At 49.8% G+C, this 21,540-nt stretch overlaps 1 protein-coding gene and 1 pseudogene across 1 annotated transcript; both read right to left on the bottom strand.

Annotated features, from left to right (window-relative positions):
* Positions 1-3,318: 3,318 nt before the first annotated feature.
* On the bottom strand, positions 3,319-3,755 carry LOC127212029 (40S ribosomal protein S19-like; annotated as a pseudogene).
* Positions 3,756-5,037: 1,282 nt separating this feature from the next.
* On the bottom strand, positions 5,038-16,376 carry LOC127211940 (40S ribosomal protein S16-like). The gene is made up of 3 exons (XM_051172034.1): positions 16,202-16,376; positions 6,540-6,964; positions 5,038-5,073 (listed from the first exon to the last, which is right to left on the bottom strand). The coding sequence occupies exons 1-3, from the start codon at positions 16,374-16,376 to the stop codon at positions 5,038-5,040; spliced, it is 636 nt and encodes a 211-aa protein (XP_051027991.1).
* Between the last annotated feature and the right edge of the window lie 5,164 nt (positions 16,377-21,540).

Here is a 21,540-nt window from a genome sequence, read left to right as displayed (position 1 = left end):
TGCTGGTGGTGAGCCTGTGGACTAATGAACACTGGGACAGTTTCTGTCGGGGCTTGCTACAGCTCATTAGCCCGGGGAGCAGGTTGGGGATAGGTACAGACTAGCCATTGACAGTTCCTTAAGGATTCAAGAGGGTTTCTAGAACATTCCCGCTGGGCTTAGCTCTCTCCTTGGGGAATTATTATGAGGAGCCATAGTTTAGTCATTGGCACAGCTGTGGAGGTATGTTCTAGCTGAATGGTAGCCTGGCCCGCAGGGATTCTTCTCTGGGTCTGGTGAGATTCTTGGGGCACACAGGTTGTGGCTATCTAAGCAGAAGCCCGGGAGTTGAGCGGTTTGGCAGGTAAATGGAGAGTCTTTTCGAACTAGCTAGAGACAGATGACCAAGGAGGAGAAGAGCCCATTGCTGTGCCTGACACCTGGTAAGGGCTTCCCCCAACAAGGCCTCCCCAAGAGTCGTAGCAGATAGCAGTTAAGGTACAAATAGCCTGGGCTAAAAGGCAAGCCTACATCTTCATGACTCCTTGGACAGAAGAATTAACCCCTTTGTTACCAATTGGCTGACAGGAATCCTTTTGTTTTGCCCAGATAGAAGCTGTGAGTAGGCAAAGAGAAACTCCTTCAGTAAGTGCCTGCCTTAGTTAGGGTTTTATTGCTGTGAAGAGACACCATGGCCGTGGCTACGCTTATAAAAGAAAATGTTTAAGCCGGGCGTGGTGGCGCATGCCTTTAATCCCAGCACTCGGGAGGCAGAGGCAGGTGGATCGCTGTGAGTTCGAGGCCATCCTGGTCTACAAAGTGAGTCCAGGACAGCCAAGGCTACACAGAGAAACCAACAAAACAAAACAAAAACCCCAAAAACAAAAAAACAAAAAACCCAAAACCTAACAAACAAAACAAACAAAATGATTAGGGTATTGAGGTATTTACCTGTAATCCCAGGACCCTGTAAGGGCTGAAGCAGGAGAATTGCCCAAGGACGAGAGAGTGGAGTTTGCCAGGGGTGGTGACGCACGCCTTTAATCCCAGCACTCAGGAGGCAGAAGCAGGTGGAATGCTGTGAGTTCAAGGCCAGTCTGGTCTACAAAGTGAGTCCAGGACAGCCAAGACTACACAGAGAAACCTTGTTTAAAAAAAAAAAACAAAACCAAAAGAGAGAGAGAAAGAGAGAGTGGAGTCCTAGGGGAGGGCCTAGGATAGATGGAGTGGTGATGAGGCTTAGGAAGAGCCACATGACTCAGAACTGTTACCGTATTTTAGCCATTGGCTGAGGTTAGCCAAACCAGAGAAGGGCATCGTAGACAAGGCAAAGGAAATCGAGGCAGGGAATAGGGAGGGGGCAGAATCACTGTGGGATGTGCACAGAGTGTTATGCTCCAGGGTTTGAGACATTCTCCCATAGGTTCATGTATTTGAACACTTGGTCCCCAGCTGGTGGTGCCACTTTGGGAGGCCATAGAACCTTTGCAGGCTCTGCCATTGGGATTGGTAAATGGAGGACTCCTTCATGGCATAGCCCATCCCTAATTCTGGCTTGAGTTTTCACTCTGCTTTAGACTGCTGGTGCAATGTAACCAGCCAGCCCACACTCCTGAGGCCCCCAGCTGCTCCTGCTACCATGTCCTCTTGCCATGATGGACCAGACCCTCTCAAACCATGGCCCAAATAACTCCTCCCACCCTTAAACTGCTTCTTTTGAAGAGCCAGAGTGAGCCCAATCAGATCACTACTGTTAAAATCCCAGTATCAGCCCTTAAACCCCAAAGATTTGAGATGGAACAATACTGTTGTGCCTGGATCTCTAGATCCCCAAAGACCATCAGGAGTTCAAAGCCATATGCAAAAGCAAGAAGCCTTTATTTCTGCAGAAGTCCAGCATGCAGGGATCACCGTTTAGACAAAATAGTGGCCTCCAGGTGAACTCACAGGCTCATTTTAAAGGCATTCAGGGGAATTCCAAGGGAGGGGTTGGTGACCTTTAACACAATCGGAGCATTCAAACTGAAAAAGCATGGGCAGACTGAAAAGGAATGGGCAACCTTAGTCAGTGGTTACGAGTTAGTCATATTTCCAGACCAGCAATAAACTAACCTTAAGAAAGCTTATCTTGATGGGCATGGTGGCACACACCTTTGATCCCAGCACTTGGGAGGCAGAGGCCAACCACGTCTATAAAGTAAGTCCAGGACAGCCAGAACTACAAGAGAAACCCTGTCTTGGAAAAACAGAAAACAAAAAGAAAGAAATCTTATCTTCCTCCAGTCAGGTGGTTAGGCCATCCCTGTTTGGCTTCTGTTTTCTGTGGGAGTCCCATTAACTACTGAGCTTAATTCTGAGGAATGGAGGCTCAGGCCTGCTCTGAGCTAACAAGAAACTGACACCTGTCATGGAGTAGGCTAGACTTATTTAACCAGGCCTCCTCAAGAGTTGAAAGGGAATGAGAGGATAGGACATTGCTAAAAGGCTCATGGCTAGAGTCACGTAGCCTCCACAACACTGGCCTGCCTCCACAGGCACTGCCACTCCCAGGTAGAGTGACACAGGCAGGAGTCTCCTAGAAGCCTTTCAAAGGGCTGCAAACTCTCCCTCAGGGCCGCTGCCATTCTGTACAGATGGCTGACCCCCGCATGCAGGCTGTGTCTGCAGAATAAACGCTCTTTGTTTCTTCATACTGTTTTGAGTGTGGGGTCTTCCTTCAGCAATTTTTGGACCTTTACGCTTTCAGGTGTTTTTATCACGGGGACAAAAAAATTCCTAAAGGAAATTGGTGCTGCAAAGTGCGGTTGTTGCTGTGACCATTTGGTTTATGAGCCTTTGTGACCAGTTTTGTAGACTGTGGATGAATCTGAGGCTACAGGCTAGAAAAGGCTGAGAATGCTAGAAGCAGAGGTATGGTTCTGTGGGAGTGAATATGGACAGTAAAGAATGTGCTTATGTGGCCTCAGAGGGGAACAAGGATTTTATTGAGAATTGGATAGAAGCTATTCATGTTATATTCTGACAGAGCACTTGTCTGCATTCTGAGCATCTACAGGATGGCTGGCCGGATGGTTCAGCAGGTGGAGGCACTTGTCATTGAGCCTGACAAACTGAATTTGATCCTTTGAACCCACAAGGTGGAAGGAGACAACTGATTCCCACAAGCTGTCCTCTAACCCTCACAAGTGTTGGCGGCTTTTCCCCTCCCACCCACAGAAATACATAAATGGAACTTTTCATGAGACTGAATTAAAAAGAAATGGGCATCCACGTTATGATATGGTGTATTTTTTTTTCTTCTGATGAATGAGACAATTTATTAACACAGCATCCTTTGTTCTAATGCTTCCTGTTGGCAGTTGCCACCTGTCCAGCGATCCTGTCTAGATCTCTCTGTCCCTGAGGTGTTAGCTTGTGGCCCCCATCTTGGTCCTTTTCCACCATTTCCAGCTCCTCCAGGGCTTGGAGGACCCAGCGGGCCACGCTCCTGGAGCCTCTGCTGAAGTGGCTGGGCCTGACACCGTTTCTCTGCCGTCCTCCATAGATCTTGGTCATGGAGCCAACCCCTGCACCGCTCCAGAGAGACAGGCGCCATGTTGTGGAAGCAGCTCGTGTGGAGAACCAGTTCTTATCAGAGGGGGCAAGCTCTTTATGTTTGGCCAGCTTGACTGTGTCCACGCATCTGGGGACTTTCAGCTTCCCGGACTTTTTGAGGAAGGCTGCCAGAACTCTGACAACTCCTGCTGGTTAACGTCTTCTACAGTAACTCCAGGCATCGTGTGGCCTCTGAGCTGCTAGCCAGGGGAAAAGGCATGGTATTTTTTTATTTACCACCTTTAGACAGATTTATAGAGAAAGCAAAGACCCCAAAATGTGCCATTTGGCAAGCAAAGGAGTATATGCATAAAGGTGTGGGCAGGGTAGATAAGGTGAGTTTTGGCAAAGAAATTTTTTGTTTTGTTTGGTTTTTTGAGACAGGGTTTCTCTGTATTAGCCTTGGCTGTCCTGGAGTCGCTTTGCAGACCAGGTTGGCCTCGAATTTACAGCAATCTGCCTGCCTCTGCCTCCCTAGTGCTGGATTAAAGGCATGAACCTGGCTTGGCAAAGTAGTTTTAATTGTGAAAGAAATTAGTACAATTAAGGAAAAACTGAGTCCTTTGCACTGGGACAATGGGAATAGTGCCTTGAGGGCAATAGTGCTCAAAGGTGTGAAACTGGAGCTCATCGCTTTGGAAGGAGTGCCTGAACAGTAAGGGCCTCAAGAGTCCCTTGCTCGGGCTGGAGAGATGGCTCATTAGATAAGAATACTGTCTGCTCTTCCAGAGGTCCTGAGTTCAGTTCCCAGCAACCACACGGTGGCTCACAACCACCTATACTGGAATCTGATTCCTTCTTCTGGTAGACAGGTGCACATGCAGATAGGGCACTCATATGCACAAAATAAATAAAACCTTAAAAAAAAAAGAGTCCTTTGCTTAAGATTCAAAACATAGCCAGGCGTGGTGGCGCACACCTTTAATCCCAGCACTCAGGAGGCAGAGGCAGGCAAATCTTTATGAGTTCAAGGCTAGCCTGGGCTACAAAGTGAGTCCAGGACAGCCAAGGCTACACAGAGAAACCCTGTCTTGAAAAACAACAACAACAACAACAACAACAACAAAAAAAGACTCACAACCTTTCTAATTCAGCTGCAGACACTTGGCCGTTGCTCTCAGTACCCAACAGACCAGGGTGTATTATAAGCTGGCAGCAGAACTTTGTGCCATTGTTCACATGCCCAGGCATGCCAAACTAAAGAGTCACTGGGGTCATGGTGGCTTGCCCCAAGTTTCCAGAAAGTTGCCAAGGCTAAGCAGCGCATAACAGGGCCTGATTCCCTTCCTGAAGACCCTGAATGAGAATGAAGCTGAATCCTAGGTTGCAATAGAGCTTCCTGTGTGCTGGGAATTCCAAAGACATGGAACACCTGCCAAGGAAAGGTACGGATAATGAATGGAGCCATCCCAAGAGAGAGGCCATGTGTGTTGCAGACAGCAGGGCTGTAGGCCGCAAGGTTCTTCAAACCCCTTGGATCCAGATAATGGCATCGGGGTTCTGGACATGGAATGCAGGGTATGGTATTTGCCCAGCTGCATTTTAATCTTGTTTTGTTTTGGTCTTAGCTTGCTGTATCTTCTTGTTCCTCCCTTTTGAAGCGGGAATGTCTACTTAGTGCCACTGTATACTTGAAGTGTGTAACTTGGTTTTTGGTTTTGTGAGGCCTCATGTAAAGAGTTTGCCTTGAGTTTCAGAAGGGACTTTGGACTGTGGCACAATGTTGGGACTGTAGAGTTGTATTGGGACTTTGGGAGTTAGATAGCGCATGAAATGGCTGTGAGTCTTTGGAGGTCAGGTGAGGAATATTTACATTGCTCTTTTCAGATATTTTGTCAACAACAATGAGAAGGAATATAAAAGGTAACGCTGCCAGGCGGTGGTGGCGCACGCCTTTAATCCCAGCACTTGGGAGGCAGAAGCAGGCGGATCGCTGTGAGTTCAAGGCCAGCCTGGTCTACAAAGTGAGTCCAGGACAGCCAGGGCTACAGAGAAACCTTGTCTCAAAAAACAAAAAACAAAACAAAACAAAAAAAAGGTAACGTTAAGATCCTTGGAACTGGGCTGTCTGGTTTTGGATCTTCTGTTGTGTGTCTTTGGACCAACAGCTTTCCAGCCCAAGTGTCCTCTTCACTGCAAAACCAGATAACAATGTTTCCTACTAGCAGGGCTACTGCAAGGAGTCATATGAGCTATCATAGGTAAGATATTAGCGGTAGGGCTAGCACATATGGAATGTTATGGCACATTTTGTGATAATCTTACATGTGATTATCATTATGATAATATTATTAGAACTTGGATGTGAGGGAAGGGTCCAGGATGGTTCTGAGGCTTGTTGCTTTAGTGACATGACATCAATTGCAAGTTTGAAGAACAACCTTTTTAGAAATATAATACATTTGAGGGCACCTTTGGGTACATGGGTAGGTGAGGAAGTCTAGAGTCTGAAGCCAGGGTTCAGGTCTGACTGTTTAGGTCACCTAGTAGGTGTGGGCTGGTAGAGAGAGAGAGAATGCTACCATCCCAAGAGACTGAGAAGGATCCACTAGACTCTAGCAACCAGAGGGCCCAGAAGGGCTTTCATGTTGCCTTGGAGACAGACTAGGTATGCTTTTGGTGTTATAGATAAGCGCAGGAACATGTGCTAAGCATGCAGGCATGAGTACAGCATTGCCCAATCATGGTGTGTGCTGTGCAGAGTGTGTAGTGGGCCTGAAGTCGTAGGTCTTTGCTCTCTGCTCACCCCATTCCAAATTTTCCGGAGCCAGGCCTGAGCCCCAAGCCTGACCTGGACTTGCTCCTGGACATGCTGGCCCAGAAGCCTGGAGAGTTGAATCTCGAAAGCATCCTCTGTAGAGGATGGTAGGTCAGGACCCTAGCTTAGGACTCTGGGCAGGAAGTCACTTGTTCTACTTAGAATCTTTTTTTTTTTTTTTTTTTTTTAATCCTAGGGTGCTTATTACACAACCCTGATCCTTGATGTGGTATCGAGCATGGGCACCAGGACCTCCGAACTTTTTGAACTCACAGCAATGGGGATCAGCTACAAGCAAGGTCCAATGATATTGGATGAGGATGTCTTTGATCTCCTTCTTAGAAGCTTCATCTACATATTTTTGGCAATAAGCTGCCAGGGCTTTGGAGATGGACTGTCGGATAGCATAAATTTGGGCCATATGACCACCACCCTTCACATGGACACAGAGATCCACACCAGCAAACCACTCCTTGCCCAAAAGCAGAACAGGCTCTAGTAGTTTGATCATCTCTAGGGGACGTCTGTTTACCTTGAGCAGCCTGTTTCCTTGTTTACAGTGCGACACGGCTGTCCCCATCTTCTTGCTTCCAAAGACCTGCGTGGACTGCAGCGGAGTATGAACACAAGGTCCTCACCACGAGGCGCCACCGGAAAAGGGTCTACTTAGAATCTTTAAGGGACAGTTGTGACTCTGATGCTGGGGCTAGCTTGGGAGAGGACACATGCTGCAGTTCTGTTCTGAGCCAAGGATATAGGAAGAGCTAAGTCAGCGAATGCCCTGGCATCGCTCTGACCCTGTCCAGGCCCGGTGTCTCATCTCTTCATTGTTTCTAGTCACTGAAGGTAGCCCACGAGGGGAGCTACCAGGTGGATTTCCTGGAGGAAGGTGAAGAGCAACTGAAGGCCCTAAAGTGGTTTGAGGAGAATGAGAGAAGCTTTCTCTACAGTGTCCCCATGAACCTCAAGAACACTTGTGACTACATGGCGAGCTCACGTGTATGTCTCAGGTATATGTGTTTACATGTGCTACTGACACCTGTAAGCATCTGAGATTGTGACATTGACTAAGTTACTTAACCAAAGATACATATAATTAGATGTATGAACTCAACCAGGAGTGGTGGTACACGCCTTTAATCCCAGCAAGTAGGAGGCAAGGATGTCTGAGTTTGAGACCAGCCTGGTTTACATAGTGAGAGTTTCAGGCCAGCCATGGATACACAATGAAATCCTGTCTTTAAAGAGAAAGAAAGAGGAGACTGGAGAGATGGCTCAGTTTTTAAGAGCACTGGCTGCTTTTTCCGGAGGACCTGGGTTCAATTCCCAGCACCCTGGGTTCAATTGGCAAAACACCAATGCACATAGGATTTAAAAAAATTATTTAAGGAGGGACTGGAGAGATGGCTCAGCCAATTGAGAGTACTGACTGTTCTTCCAGAGGTCCTGAGTTCAATTCCCAGCAACCACATGGTGGCTCACAACCATCTGTAATAGAATCTGATTCCCTCTTCTGGTGTGCATGAAAAACAGTGTTCATAAACATAAAATAAATAAATCTAAAAGCAAAACAAAAAGTCATTAAAATGATCTTGTGCTAGCATTTATTTTGGCTCACAGTTCTAGAATCCAATCAATCATAATGGGTAGGTCACAGCTGCAGCAGCTTGAGGCAGCTGGTCACGTGGCATCCACGGCTGAGACACAGAGGGTGAGGAGCGCTGTTGCCCTGATAGGTTTTTCTTTTTCATTAGGTCAAGGGTTCCAACCCACTGAATGGTGCCACACGGTTAGGGTACAGTCTTTCCAGCTCAGTGGAGAGCATCTCCAACCCAACGAATGGTGCCACCTCAGTGGAGAGCATCTCTCACAGGCACATCCGGAAACTCATCGTTTTGGTGTCTAGGTCCTGTCAAGTTAACAGACACAGTTGACCATCAGAGGCACCACAGATAGGCCAGGCTTGCAGAATCTCCATGCTAACGTGCTAAGTGGTACTGTCCTTCCTGGGTCCTTGTCTCAAGCAGACTTGTGACTTTCCTGGGTTTCTAAAGTTGGTCTCCCATATTAGAGTTGTGCTCTCTCTAGGGTCTTCCAGCAAGCCAGAGTGTTGGAAAGATTCATAGAGTGAGGTCAGTGAGTCTCCTGTCCACAGGGTTGTCCATGGTGGATAGGAATTGAAGATCATGTCTTTAGAGTTCATATCCATGCAGGGAGGGGCTTAGACTTTGCAATTAGGTTGTTTGTTTTTCTTTCAGTAAAGGTCTCGAGCTGGCCTCAAAGTCCTGGGCTCGCGAGTAGCTAGGACTAAAGGTGCGTGCCACTGTTCCCAGATTGGCTAGGTTTTGAGGTCATGGCTGTTAGGGAGAGGGGAGATCTCAAGTCCCTGTGGTAGTCATTTTTAGCTTACATTCACTTTAAAAATTATTTTTAGCTGAGTGTGGTGGCACATGCCTGTAATCCCAGCACTCGGGAGGCAGAGGCAGGCAGATCGCTGTGAGTTTAAGACCAGCCTGGTCTATAAAGTGAATCCAGGACAGTCAAGGCTACACAGAGAAACTCTGTCTTGAAAAACCAAAAAAAAAAAAAAAAAAAAAAAAAAGATTTTTAGTGAAGTATTAATTTACAAATAGCAGGTCTCCATTTGAAAGTAACTTGATTAATTTTTGTTTGGCTTTGTTTTTTTTGCTTTATCTGAGGCAGGGTTTCTCTGTGTAGCCTTGGCTATCCCAGACTCACTTTGTTGACCAGGCTGACCTTGAACTCACAGCGATCCGCCTACCTCTGCCTCCTGAGTGCTGGGATTAAAGGTGCATGCCACCATGCCCGGCATAACTTGATTAATTTCTTACTTGATAATTGCTTCCACAATAAAAATATAGGATAAATCTTTAGAATTTTAAAAAATATATTTTATTAATTTATTCATATTACATATAAATTGTTATCCCATCCCTTGTATCCTCCCATTCCTCCCTCCCTCCCATTTTTCCCTTACTCCCTCCCCTATGACTGTGACTGAGTGGGACCTCCTCCCCCTGTATATGCTCCTAGGGTATCAAGTCTCTTCTTGGTAGCCTGCTGTCCTTCCTCTCAGTGCCACCAGAAAGTGGGACAGAGGGGAAGACTTCCTATTGGGAATCTAGGTGAAAGAAGCAAGGGAGAATGGGGGAAATAGAAGGGTCCAGAGGGTCCTAGAAACCTACAAGAAGAACATTATGATGGGCAGATCTGGGCCCAGGGCTCCTGCTCAAACTATGGCACCAGCCAAGGACAATACATGCAGTAAACTTCGAACCCCTACCCAGATCTACCCAATGGACAGGACATTCTCCACAGTTGAGTGGAGAGTGGGGTCTGACTTTCACACGAACTCTGGTGCCCCATATTTGACCACGTCCCCTGGATGGGGAGGCCTGGTGGCATTTAGAATTTATAGAACATAGATTTCTATCACATATTAGTGACTTCTTGTGACAAAACGCCTGGTAAAAGCAGCTTCCGGGAAGAAGGGCTATCTTGGCTTGCTGTTTTGAGGGCACACAGTCTATCCTGGTGGGAGGTGTGGCAGCGAGAGAGAGGGGCAAGTCTATTCATGCTGATTAGCAGTCCAGAAGCAGAGAGAACAGGAAAGGGGGCCAAGGTACAAAACTTCAAGGCTGGCTCCCCATCTACAATCTACTTCCTCCATCAAGACTCCACCCACCAGAGGCTACACAGCGCCACCATCTGGGGATGAAGCGTGCCAACACACGAGCTCACGGAAGACAGTTTACCTCCAAATCACAACACACCACCTCCAGATTTCCATCTCTTGGCAGGTCACTGTTTGTACTCTGAGTAGCCACTGATCTTATCACCGTGGGCAGAAATGTCTAGGGTCTCACATAAATGAAATAAAAAGCATGAGGATTTTGTGTCTGGCTTCTTTCATTTAGCATATTCATTATTCATTTACTCTTCCGTGCTCTCTGCTTCCCCCACCTCGAACGGCGTATTTTGCACAGACAAAACAAAGGTCAGGACAGAACGGTGCTTGGGGCATTCTTGGGTCTCCCACACGGGTGCTGATGTGAAAGACTCTGCCCTTTGCAGGATGAAACCCAACTCCAAACCCAGACTGCATTTCTCCCCTGGTCTTAAGAACATAGCCTCCTGGCTCCCTCCGCACTCTCTGGCCCACCCTTCACAAGAGTGACAGCTGCAGAGCAACTTTTTCAAGGCAGGATTGCATAGCACACCGGCCGCCCCCCCCCCCCCCCCCCCCCCCCCGGCTTCCAGTACACAGGAGGACTCGGACTAGACTTTCTGCCACCGCTGCTTGTAGCTTTGGAAAAGCCACTTAACCTGCCACCCCCGCTTCTTCGTTTGAATTCAGGAGATAGTAATCTCCACCTTACATGAGGGAAGAGAAGTCAGAGACCACCCCACTAGTGGGTGCTGAGTAAAGCTCCTACAATTCTAACTCCTACTAATTCCCGCCTCCCTGCACTCTGGGTGACTAGGAGAAAACCTAGGTTAGGCGGATCTGGCCATCGGGAGTCATGCAGCTATTCCAGACCTGCGGTTCTGAAAAGTACCGGCAGGGGGCACTCACTCACAGTCTTACTTGAGTCTAGTTCTGATTTCCTGAGCGTTTGTCGGCCTTTCTGTAGAAAGCATCTCCTACCTGAGCCTGCAGGACATCTGAACTTCTTCATGGATAAAGGGGAGGAGAAATTGGCTTCCTACAAGGGCTGATACCAGGACAATACTGTCGAAAGTTCCCAGGAGGTCCGTTTTCTCCATGGCCGCTTCAGTCCTGGCGAGAGCAGTGGTCATTCTCACTGCTTCTTACTCTTTCTCTCTTCTGGTAAAGCTTTACTCCGTCCCTGAACCACACTGTTTGATCTGTGCCAGCCCTGTCTGTCAGGAGGAAGCTGTAAAACCAGGGCTAGTTTGGTAAAGAGGCTTGCTGCCAATCCTGACGACCCAAATTTGATCCCGGAGGCCCATGTAGGTGAAAGGAATACCTTGTGCTCCGACTTCTACACATTTTGTGTGTGTGTGTGTGCGCGCACACACACACACTAATTAATTATTAATTAAAGGGAGAAAAAAACAACAGAATCAGCCATCTTTTTGGTACTTGGGGAGGAAGTAGAGCCTAGAGGCCGGGAGAGTGAAGCACTGTGAATCTTCCTGGTCAGGAGTTACCGCTTCCCTGAACTGAATGTTGCTCTCTGCAGGCACGTCTGAGGATCTCAATTTCTTCACCAGGACAATGGGACTCAAAATATGCGCTTTGAAGGGTCGTACAGAAAGTTACACAGAAGATGAAGCAATGACAGGAGGCTCTTGTGTGGGAGATGATCCGTGAATTCTAGGACTATTTCAGAGGGAATAGCATCAGTTTGTTTAAGTGCAGGGTCTAAAATAAACCAGAGAAAGAAAGAAAGGGAAAGACAGGTGGGGGAGGAAAAATGGATGTGTGTCTGGAAACTGATTTCAGCACAAGTTACCCAGTACAGCATCTGACTTGAATTCTGAGAAATAACAATAAAGATGCTATCTGAGGTGTTTGATCAGAGAGGAGCCTATCTTTCTCTTTCTTAGGAGCTGAGAGAGAGAGAGAGAGAGAGAGAGTGTGTGTGTTGTGTGTGTTGTGTGGTGTGGTGTGTGTGGTATGAATATGTGTGTTGTGTGTTGTGTGTGTTTGTGTTGTCTGTGTATTTGTGGTATGTGTGGTATATGTGTGTGTTGTGTATGTAGTATGAATATATGTGTTGTGGGTGTGGTCTATGTGTGTTATGTGTGTGTGTGTGGTGTGTGTGTGTGGTGATGGTGTGTGTGTGTGGTGTGTGGTGTGTGTGTGTGGTGTGTGTGTGTGGTGTGCGTGTGTGGTGATGGTGTGTGTGTGTGGTGTGTGGTGTGTGTGTGTGGTGTGTGTGTGTGGTGTGTGTGTGTGGTATGTGTCTGTGGTGTGTGTGTGTGGTGTGTGGTGTGTGTCTGTGGTGTGTGTGTGTGTGGTGTGTGGTGTGTGTGTGTGGTGTGTGTGTGTGGTGTGTGGTATGTGTCTGTGGTGTGTATGTGTGGTGTGTGTGTGTGGTGTGTGTCTGTGGTGTGTGTGTGTGTGGTGTGTGTGTGTGTGTGTGTGGTGTGTGTGTGTGGTGTGTGTGTGTGGTGTGTGTGTGTAGTGTGTGTGTGTGTGTGTGGTGATGGTGTGTGGTGATGGTGTGTGTGTGTGGTGTGTGGTGTGTGTGTGTGGTGTGTGTGTGTGGTGTGTGTGTGTAGTGTGTGTGTGTGGTGTGTCTGTGGTGTGTGTGTGTGGTATGTATCTGTGGTGTGTGTCTGTGGTGTGTGTGTGTGGTGTGTGTGTGGTGTGTGTCTGTGGTGTGTGTGTGTGGTGTGTGTGTGTGGTGTGTGGTGTGTGGTGTGTGGGTGTGTGTGTGTGTGTGTGGTGTGTGGTGTGTGTGTGGTGTGTGTGTGTGGTGTGTGTCTGTGGTGTGTGTGTGTGTGTGGTGTGTGGTGTGTGTCTGTGGTGTGTGTGTGTGTGGTGTGTGTGTGTGGTATATGTGTGTGTGGCTTGTGTGAGTATGTGATGTGTATGTGGTATATGTGGTGTGTGTCTGTGGTGTGTGTGTGTGGTGTGTGTGTGGTGTGTGGTGTGTGGTGTGTGTGTGTGTGTGTGTGGTGTGTGTGTGGTGTGTGGTGTGTGTCTGTGGTGTGTGTGTGTGTGGTGTGTGTGTGGTATGTATCTGTGGTGTGTGTGTGTGGTGTGTGGTGTGTGGTGTGTGTGTGTGTGTGTGTGTGGTGTGTGTGTGGTGTGTGTGTGGTGTGTGGTGTGTGTCTGTGGTGTGTGTGTGTGTGGTGTGTGTGTGTGGTATATGTGTGTGTGGCTTGTGTGAGTATGTGATGTGTATGTGGTATATGTGGTGTGTGTCTATTAAGTCCCAGCGAGGAAACTGAGGCACAGGCAGCGTGCCTCCACTCAGGGACTGGACCTAAGTGATACAACCAGCTGAAGAGCAGGATCCAGGGTCCGAATGATCTGGCTCTGGAGTCCAAGGCAATTGACAAGTATATGTGACATCATCATAAAGCAGTAGAAAACGGTTTGAATTCCTGTAAGATGTATGGGTCTCATGACAGAGACATAGCCTTTATGTTCTTTTTCTAAATTGTTATGTATTATTATGAATACAGTGCTCTGTCTGCATGTACACCCACAGTCTAGAAGAGGGCATCAGATCACATTATAGATGGTTGTGAGCCACCATGTGGTTGCTGGGAATTGAACTCAGGACCTCTGGAGGAGCAGTCAGTGCCCTTAACCTCTGAGCCATCTCTCCAGCCCTTGCCCTTATGTTCTTGAGTCTATGGGATCAAGACAATGCATTCTCTGTGGAAATGGAATCTGGCCAGAAATTTGCCATTGGTTATATTTACCTTGCTGTTTGAAGGAATCTCGTGTCTGTATATCATCATTATGGTCAGCGTTTTGCAAAGGGACTATGTTTTCCATGATAACCCAGGGAACTGCAGATGAATCAACAGTCTTTTCAGATTTCACTGAGATCTGAGAAAAGTCAGAACTCAGAGCCTGGACATCTCACCTTCCTGGGACAAGATATTTAGACAAAGGTCAAACCTAGGCTAGGGACTGGCGCAGAAAGACAGAATGCCATAGGAAGTAATGACCACCTAACCAGAGGATGGAAGCAGGATCTGTGCCCCAGAACCTTCTCTCCGAAGGCTGGAACATCTGTGAGACTTCCAGTGTGTGCACCATCACTTTTCCATGAAGGAGGTGGATACCTTGGTCAAGCCAGCCGGGCACCTGGAATGGAGCTGACAGGCCGCCTTCCTGGACACTGTACTGGGTCCTCACTTGTCTGTCACATGTCCCCTTCTTCCATGAATACCACCCTGGCCTCTTGTTTCCCCCTTCCACAACCTCACCAGATTGCTTTTCTCTGTGGTTTTTGTGTGGCTGTTCAGCTCACAGATTCCTCACCTTAGCCCAAGATGGAGAGAGTAGGAGCTCAGTTGATTTTTTTTTTTTCCCTTTTGATCTCTATCCCAGGTGAAGCTGTAGCAACTCCAGTTCCAGGGGACCCAGTGCCCTCTTCTCTTTGAGGTCACCAGGCACACACAAGGGGCACTTACATACACTCAGGCAAAAGCACTCGTGTACATTAAATTAAAAAAAAAAAAAAAAGAATTTGGTTAGCCAGGCAGTGGTGACGCACGCCTTTAATCCCAGCACTTGGGAGACAGAGACAGGCAGATCTCTGTGAATTTGAGGCCAACCTGGTCAACAAAGTGAGTCCAGGACAGCCAAGGCTATACAGAGAAACCCTGTCTCGAAAAACAACAACAACATTTGGCTGAGAGTTCTGACTCTGAGGGAACCGTTTAGAGTGTCTAGGCGCAGGCTGGACAGAGCTATTGCTGGCCTTATTAAGACATTCCCATTTCTTCAGCTCCACTCAAGCCCAAGACCTCAGACAGTCTCAGTGAGAAGGTTGAGGGAGGGAGTCCCTAGTCCAGAGCCTGCGGCCTCGGTGCCGCCTTCCAAGGCTGGTTACAACGTATGGCCAACAGAGGGCAGCATTGAGCTTCACACAGCCGAGCCGTGCCTTCTGCTCTCAGACCCTCTGGAAACTTCCCTTCCATTGCACAGATGGGGAAATCAGTCCTTGGAACAAGTGAGGCGATTTGACATTGGGTTAAAGTTCGCAGATTTTAAGGTAGAGGAAGTAGAATTCTCTTTGGGGTGAAATTACCTACAGGAAAGTGAAAGGGAGACACCACTTGCGAGGCTGACTAAACAGGAAGTCCTGTCCTATTTCAGTCCTACCTTCAGTACTGGCTTTCTCTAATTCTTTGAGCTAACACTTCTTTCTCCTTATTTCCAGTCCAGCTTCACCCCCCCTCCCCGACTTTAACCTCTGGCCCACTAGACAGCAGCGACCTTTTGGGATGGGATGGGGGTGGGCGGGGTCCCAGACAGGGTTCCTCTATGTAGCCTTAACTGGCCTGGATTCACTATGTAGACCCGGCTGGTTTCGAACTCACAAAGATACGCTTGCCTCTGCTTCCGGAGTGCTGGGATTAAAGGCGTGCGCCACCACGCCCCAGCAGCAGCAGCAGCAGCAGCAGCACTTTTATCTGAAATCGCCAGATCTGTGAGACTGTGGACAGGTCCTCCAGTTTTTCCCAGCCCCCTGTGGGGGCCTCCCTGAGGTCCCCTTGCGGGTGCACATAGGACCCTCTGGAACGAGACACTTTCTTCCTACTCTTATTCTGGCACTCGGAAGAGTGCCCATAGATCTGGGCACAGGTTTGGCTGTGACCTTGGGCAGGTAACCTAGCTCCTCCAAACATCTCTAAGAGGGCACTAAAGATCACCTGTGGCACGGAATGGGAGCCCGCAGACCCATAGAAAGTCGGGGGCAGGCGGGAGGGTCTTGGGTTCCCACAGCTCACAGTCTGTGAGGTGGGAGGCCACCTGTCTAAGTGTCCAATTCTAGAATTCTCAGGCGAGAACTGGCTCCTTGCGGGGGGGCGGGGGGGAGTCTGTGAGAGAGCATCAGGGTGGGTCATTATCGCAGAAAAATTTATTTCAGAAACAAGTAAAGTTCTTGGGGGTGACGGGATCTCTACAGCCGCTAGGCCTGAGGCCTCCCACCCAGACAGCCTTTGAAAAGTAAGGGTGTTGGAATTCGGGTTTTGTGTATGTTTGCTGGAATGCTGGTAAGAACTATTGCCCCAATTCCAGCCTCGGTTTCCCCTTTGCGTGCGGAAGAGGTCCCCTTGTGCCCCGTCCTTGCATTCTTGTCATCTGTCGGTGCAATCCTGTCTCATCTCGGCAATCTTTCCCTCCACCCAGTGCCCCGCTCCGCAGACAGGCGGGCAGTGCGGGCGTCCGCGCCTCCGGGGGTCCTGGACCGGAGGGCCGGGTGGTGCGGACGCAGCCGTGCCGGCCGGATCGCTCCCGCCGCGCTGCAGCTAGCTCGGCGCACGGCCGCCCCGCCTGCCGCGCCTCCCCGGGCGCCCGCATTAAAGCGCATATGCAAGCCATGAATTATCAACTGAAAGGAGTCAATTACCGGCTCTAAAAACGAGTGTCTGCGCCCGGAGCGCCCCGGGCCATCCGCCTATTTACGGAGCGATTTCCCCCGCCCGGCAAGGGAGGAGGCCTCGGGAGGAGGGGGAAGCCGAAGACACCGAGCCCTAGACTGAGGGAAAGTGGGACCCGAAAGAGGTCCAGAGGCCGGAGCGGGAGAGACAGCCACTAGGTTTGGGGTGGGGTGGGGTGCACCCCCTTAAAGAGTGAGGGTCGAGAAAGAAGAAAGGTTGTTCCGGTCTTTCCCCTCTTCAAAGCAGTGGGTCTGAAGTGGGGTCGTCTGAAGTGGGGTCGTAGGGACTTTCAGGCCCTGAAGGTCTGTTTAAGGGCCCATCCTTAGGAAGGATGGCCTCCTTGGCTAGAGTCCTGAAGATAGTTCTGGTGTTCAGACCTGGATAGGGTGAGAGGAGAGGCTATGTCATTCTAGTAGGAAAGCAGGGAGCAGACTATCGCGTTGTCTATGGGGGCGGAGGTGGGGGGGGGGCAGCAGGCGTGTGGAACAGGGAGTCAGTGTTGGTGGATTCCGAAGTGGGCAGTCTGCATTGCCCCTCAGCAGGGACAGAGTGCTTGGGAAGGTCTTTGGCCTCCTCTCTCGCTCCAGATATCTTCCTCCGGAAAACGCTGTTCTTGCCCGCCTGCTGTCCATCCTGGTAGTCCCACTCCTGTACCCGCCTCCGCTGTAGCACATACCCCGCCCTGTTTCTTAATCCAGACCTGACTTCCCTAGCAGGCAATGGGCACCATCAGGACTGAGCCTTGTCTATCTTGCTCCATATTGCGTTGCCCAGGCAACTCCGTAAAACTTTCAGAAGGAAGGGAGGAAGGGAGGGAGGGAGGGAGAGAAGGAGGGAGGGAGGAAGAGAGGGAGGCAGGGAGGGAGGGAAGGAGTGAAATAAACGGAGGAGACTTTGGCCTAGCTGTGACCAGGGTAGCAGAATGCATAGACCCAAAACAGCTCTGTTTGATCAAATGGAAGACTTAAGGCTCGCACAGTGCAGGGGTGAGAGCACAGGCTAGCGGGGGGGGGGGGGGTGAGAGGTAAGAGAGGAAGCAGGGATGAGGCGGACAGGTGTCAGGGGACCTGAGGCCTTCAGGCATTAGCGCCAGCAATCACTACTAGAGGCTTTTGGCTTCAGGGATCCTGAAATCCCAGACCGCCTCTGCAACTTCTCATAGACCTATCCATGCTGGGGCAGGAGAAAGTCCTGGCCTTGGAGTCAAATCCAGGTTTTCTTTTCTAGGGTGTGTCTGTGGCTAGGACTCTAACTTCCTGGCCTTAGGTTTCTTACTGAGCACATGCGTGGGATATTGTAATGTCTAGTTCTCACACTTCCTAAACAGAGCAGCCCTATCCAGGAGCAAAAAGCTTGCCACTCCCTAAAGCACTGAAGGAGCCAAGCACCCAGCGATGAGCTATTGCTCTTCTTACAGGAACTGGAAAATTTTAAAATCAATTTTCAGACGATGACATTCCAAGAGGAGGCTGGAATTGGGCATCAAGTTTTGAAGCCAGCCTGACACACCAGAGCCTTTTTCAAGCCTGTGTTCCAGAGGCCCCTGGCTTTGGTCCATATACCTACAAGCCCACTAAGTCCTTCCAGTGGGCTGAGTCCAGGTCCCCCCCCCACCCCCCCCCCGTGTTGTGGAGTGTAGTGAGGGGCGGTGTCACAGGAAAGCCAGGGTAGTTTCGGTCTAGCAGAGGCGGCCTCTGGAGTCCTGTTCCTGCTATTGCGTGGGTCAGGTGTCCAGCCTGAGGAGTTTGCAGCCTCGCCATGCCATTACCAGGCAGCCAGAGGGGGTGTCTGCAAGCGCCAATGCTGGGGTTCCTGAGGCCGCATGCCTATTAGTTGCTGGTGGCTTCATGGTGATTTATTGGGGCTTCTCCATTTCCCCTTGGTCCGCTATAAACATATTTATACCACCAGAGTGACCGATAAATTTCCCTTATGAATCCCGTTATCTCCCCTATTAACCATCCGTCACCTTTTATGCGGCCACGATGGGCCAGGCCAGGGCACTAGGGCTGGGTGGGAGGCCTGCGGCCCACAACCCCTGAGCTCCCGTGAACTCTTCACCTCCCCCACCGCTCCCAGGGCAGCCGCTGCTGTTTCTGAGCCGCCTCTAGGACAAGGACAGACTGAATCAGGCTTGGGGGAGAGATGGGGCGGGGGGGGGGGGGGGTTAGGGGGCGAGTGACTTTGAAATGTGGCTTTCTCTGGGGCCTTGGCTACATGTGTGTCTGTGAGAGGGTGTCGGATCCTCTGAAACCAGAGTTACAGACAACTGTGAGCCGCCACGTGGGTGCCCAGAATGGAAGTCAGGACCTCTGGAAGAGCAGCCAGTGCTCTTAACTGCTGAGCCATCTCCCTAGCTCCTCTCTAGGGCCTCCAGATGGGACTTCCTCTTTAGGATTAACTTGAATCTCTTCTCCTATGCCTCTGGCTTTGCCTCCTTTCTAGTGGCTATGCATTAGGGGAGGGCTTTCTGGCCCTAAATCTGGTGTTTACAATCTGTGGACAGCCTCTCCACATACCTGATTGGGGGGGGGGGGATATTCATCCGAGGAAGTTCTGGAAAGCTTGCTAAGGGATAGAAGAGGGAGAGAAAGGTGGGGATGAGCCTCAGTGGAGGGCCAATAAAGAGAAGAGGGCACACTGGACTTAGGAGTTACCTCCTTTTTCTTTCTTGTTGGGAACCTGTTAATGGGAGTCTTGATTTTAAACCTGTGCCTGGGAAGAGGCTCAACAGTGTACGAGCCCAGTGGTGGCAGAGCAGAGGAGAGCAAAGTGTATTTAGTCTTCTGGGTCTGAGGTGCTTCCTAGTTGGGATGGAGGCTAAGCTCTCTGAAGGATGTCTAATTATTCCCATGCCTAGTAACAGTGTCCTGAGTGGTCTGCAGATGGCAGGGTGTGTGTGTGTGTGTGTGTGAAGAGGATTAGGGGATCTTAGTATGCCAAGAAATAGATTCTCTCCTGACAAGAAAGTCTTTCTGGTATACCTCTCAAGATCCATTCATACTGTTTCCCCACACTGACACCTAGGGGAGGCAGAAGCCATTCTGGGAGAAAGGAGTCCTGGGTTCAGTCCCTACTTTGTCACTGACCCTTTCTTGGCCCCTTAGAAAACCTCTAGCTCAGACACTGGCTTCATACTTCCCTGTTCCATGGCTGCTGTCTCTCCTTAGACCAGAACTCCTGAAGCTGGGGACAGGCAGGGACAAACAGGCCAACTAGTGGCTCTCCTGCAGCTGTTAGCTGTGTTATCAGTTTCTGTTACCTCTCACCTCTATCCTTCCCACTTTGTGCATTGTCTGTCTGTCTGTCTGTCTGCCTTTGTCCACGGCCTGTCGTTGCTGCCCACTCCAACAAGGCTGTTCTCCCTTGGAGAAAGTAAGGCCTTGAGTGTATATCAGACAGCAGTGTGCATGCTCTCTCCCTCTCCGTTCCCACCCCTCCTGCCTTCTCTTTCTCCCACACTCTCCCTCAGTCATTTTCAATGTCATAAATTTTCACGTCTCTCCCCTCCACTCGGCTATTACCTGCGCCTCCGTCATCGGGCAGCGCTCTCGCTCCCAGATGGGCTAGGCCATCTCCGCTCTGCAAATGACTAAGGGGGAGAGAGAGAGGCAGGGAAGGAGGGAGAGAAAGGAACAGAGAGATTGAAAGAGAATGAGAGAACGTGGGTGAGCAGAGCCGCTCCAGAGCAGAAAGGGAGAGAGCGGTAGCCTTAGGGAGGGACAGTTAGTTCCTAAGTCCCTTCTCCCTCCTCTGAATACTGAGGTCATTGCCACCTGGGAGCTTGCCTGGGCTCCAGACCAGGGTAGAGTAGGTGGATTATGCAGTCTGGGGTGTTACCACTCTGTCCTCTGGTAGAGTGGGCCTTGCGGCAGTTCCTCCCTCTCATGCCAATTTCTCTCAGGTGCTAGCTTGCAGGGATGGGGTGCTACTGCTTCCAAGGAGAGCTAGGTTGAGAGGAGAGCTATTCTCAGCAACCCAGTGAGAAGGGGAGGAAGGGCCTGGGAGAGCCAGAGTGTCCAGGGTGAGGGGCATGCTCTCCCCAAAAGGGCCCCCAACGCTATTTCTGGTTGCTTTTTGTTTTGTTTTGTTTTGTCTTTGAGACAAGGTTTCTCTATGAAGCCTTGACTCTCCTGGACTCTCTTCATAGACCAGGCTGTCTTGGAACTCACAGATAATCTGCCTGCCTCTGCCTCCCCGAGCGCTGGGATTACAGGCCTGTGCCACCATTCTCTGCTCACCCCCAAGGCTTTTAAGACCCCTCCCCCGAGATGCTACTGAGAAAGACCTAGGGAAATACACTCCACTGTTGCAAGTGATGACCATGTGTACAGACCCTGGGCCTAGAGCAGACACCATGACCTTCTAAAAGTCACCATGACTACTGCTCTCAATACTTCCTGATGAGTCTCTACCCTAAACTGACCACGGGTGGGGTGTGTGTGTGTGTGTGTGTGTGTGTAATGTAAATATGACCTGCTGTGTTTCTCTCTCTGTCTCTGCCTCTCTTCCTTTGAGATGGGAAGGGGTCTCACTTTGGAACTCAGTATGTAGCACAGGCTGGCCCCAAATGCATGGCAGTTCTTCTGCCTCCCAAGTGCTGGAATTACAAATTTGAACCACCATACCTGGCTTGTCTCTTTCTTAACCTTCCAACAGGGCACAGAGAGATGGCTCAGAGGATAAAGGCATTTGCCTTGCAAACTTGAGGGCTGGAGCTTAGATCCCCATCACTTATATACAAGCCAGGCTGTGCGCCAGACACACACACACACACACAAACACACACACACGCACGCGTAGGCACACACACGTGCGTACACACACACAGACATGTGCTGCGCATGCACAGACAGACAGACAGACACATGCATGCACACACACAGACACACGCTGGGCATGCACAGACAGACAGACAGACACACGCATGCACACACACACATGCGCGCACACAGACAGACAGACACACACACACACACACAAACACACACACACGCACGCGTAGGCACACACACGTGCGTACACACACACAGACATGTGCTGCGCATGCACAGACAGACAGACAGACACACGCATGCACACAC

The sequence above is a fragment of the Acomys russatus genome, chromosome 29, assembly GCF_903995435.1.
Source record: "Acomys russatus chromosome 29, mAcoRus1.1, whole genome shotgun sequence".
Taxonomy (NCBI): Eukaryota; Metazoa; Chordata; class Mammalia; order Rodentia; family Muridae; genus Acomys; species Acomys russatus.
This window is presented reverse-complemented; position numbering and strand designations above follow the sequence as displayed.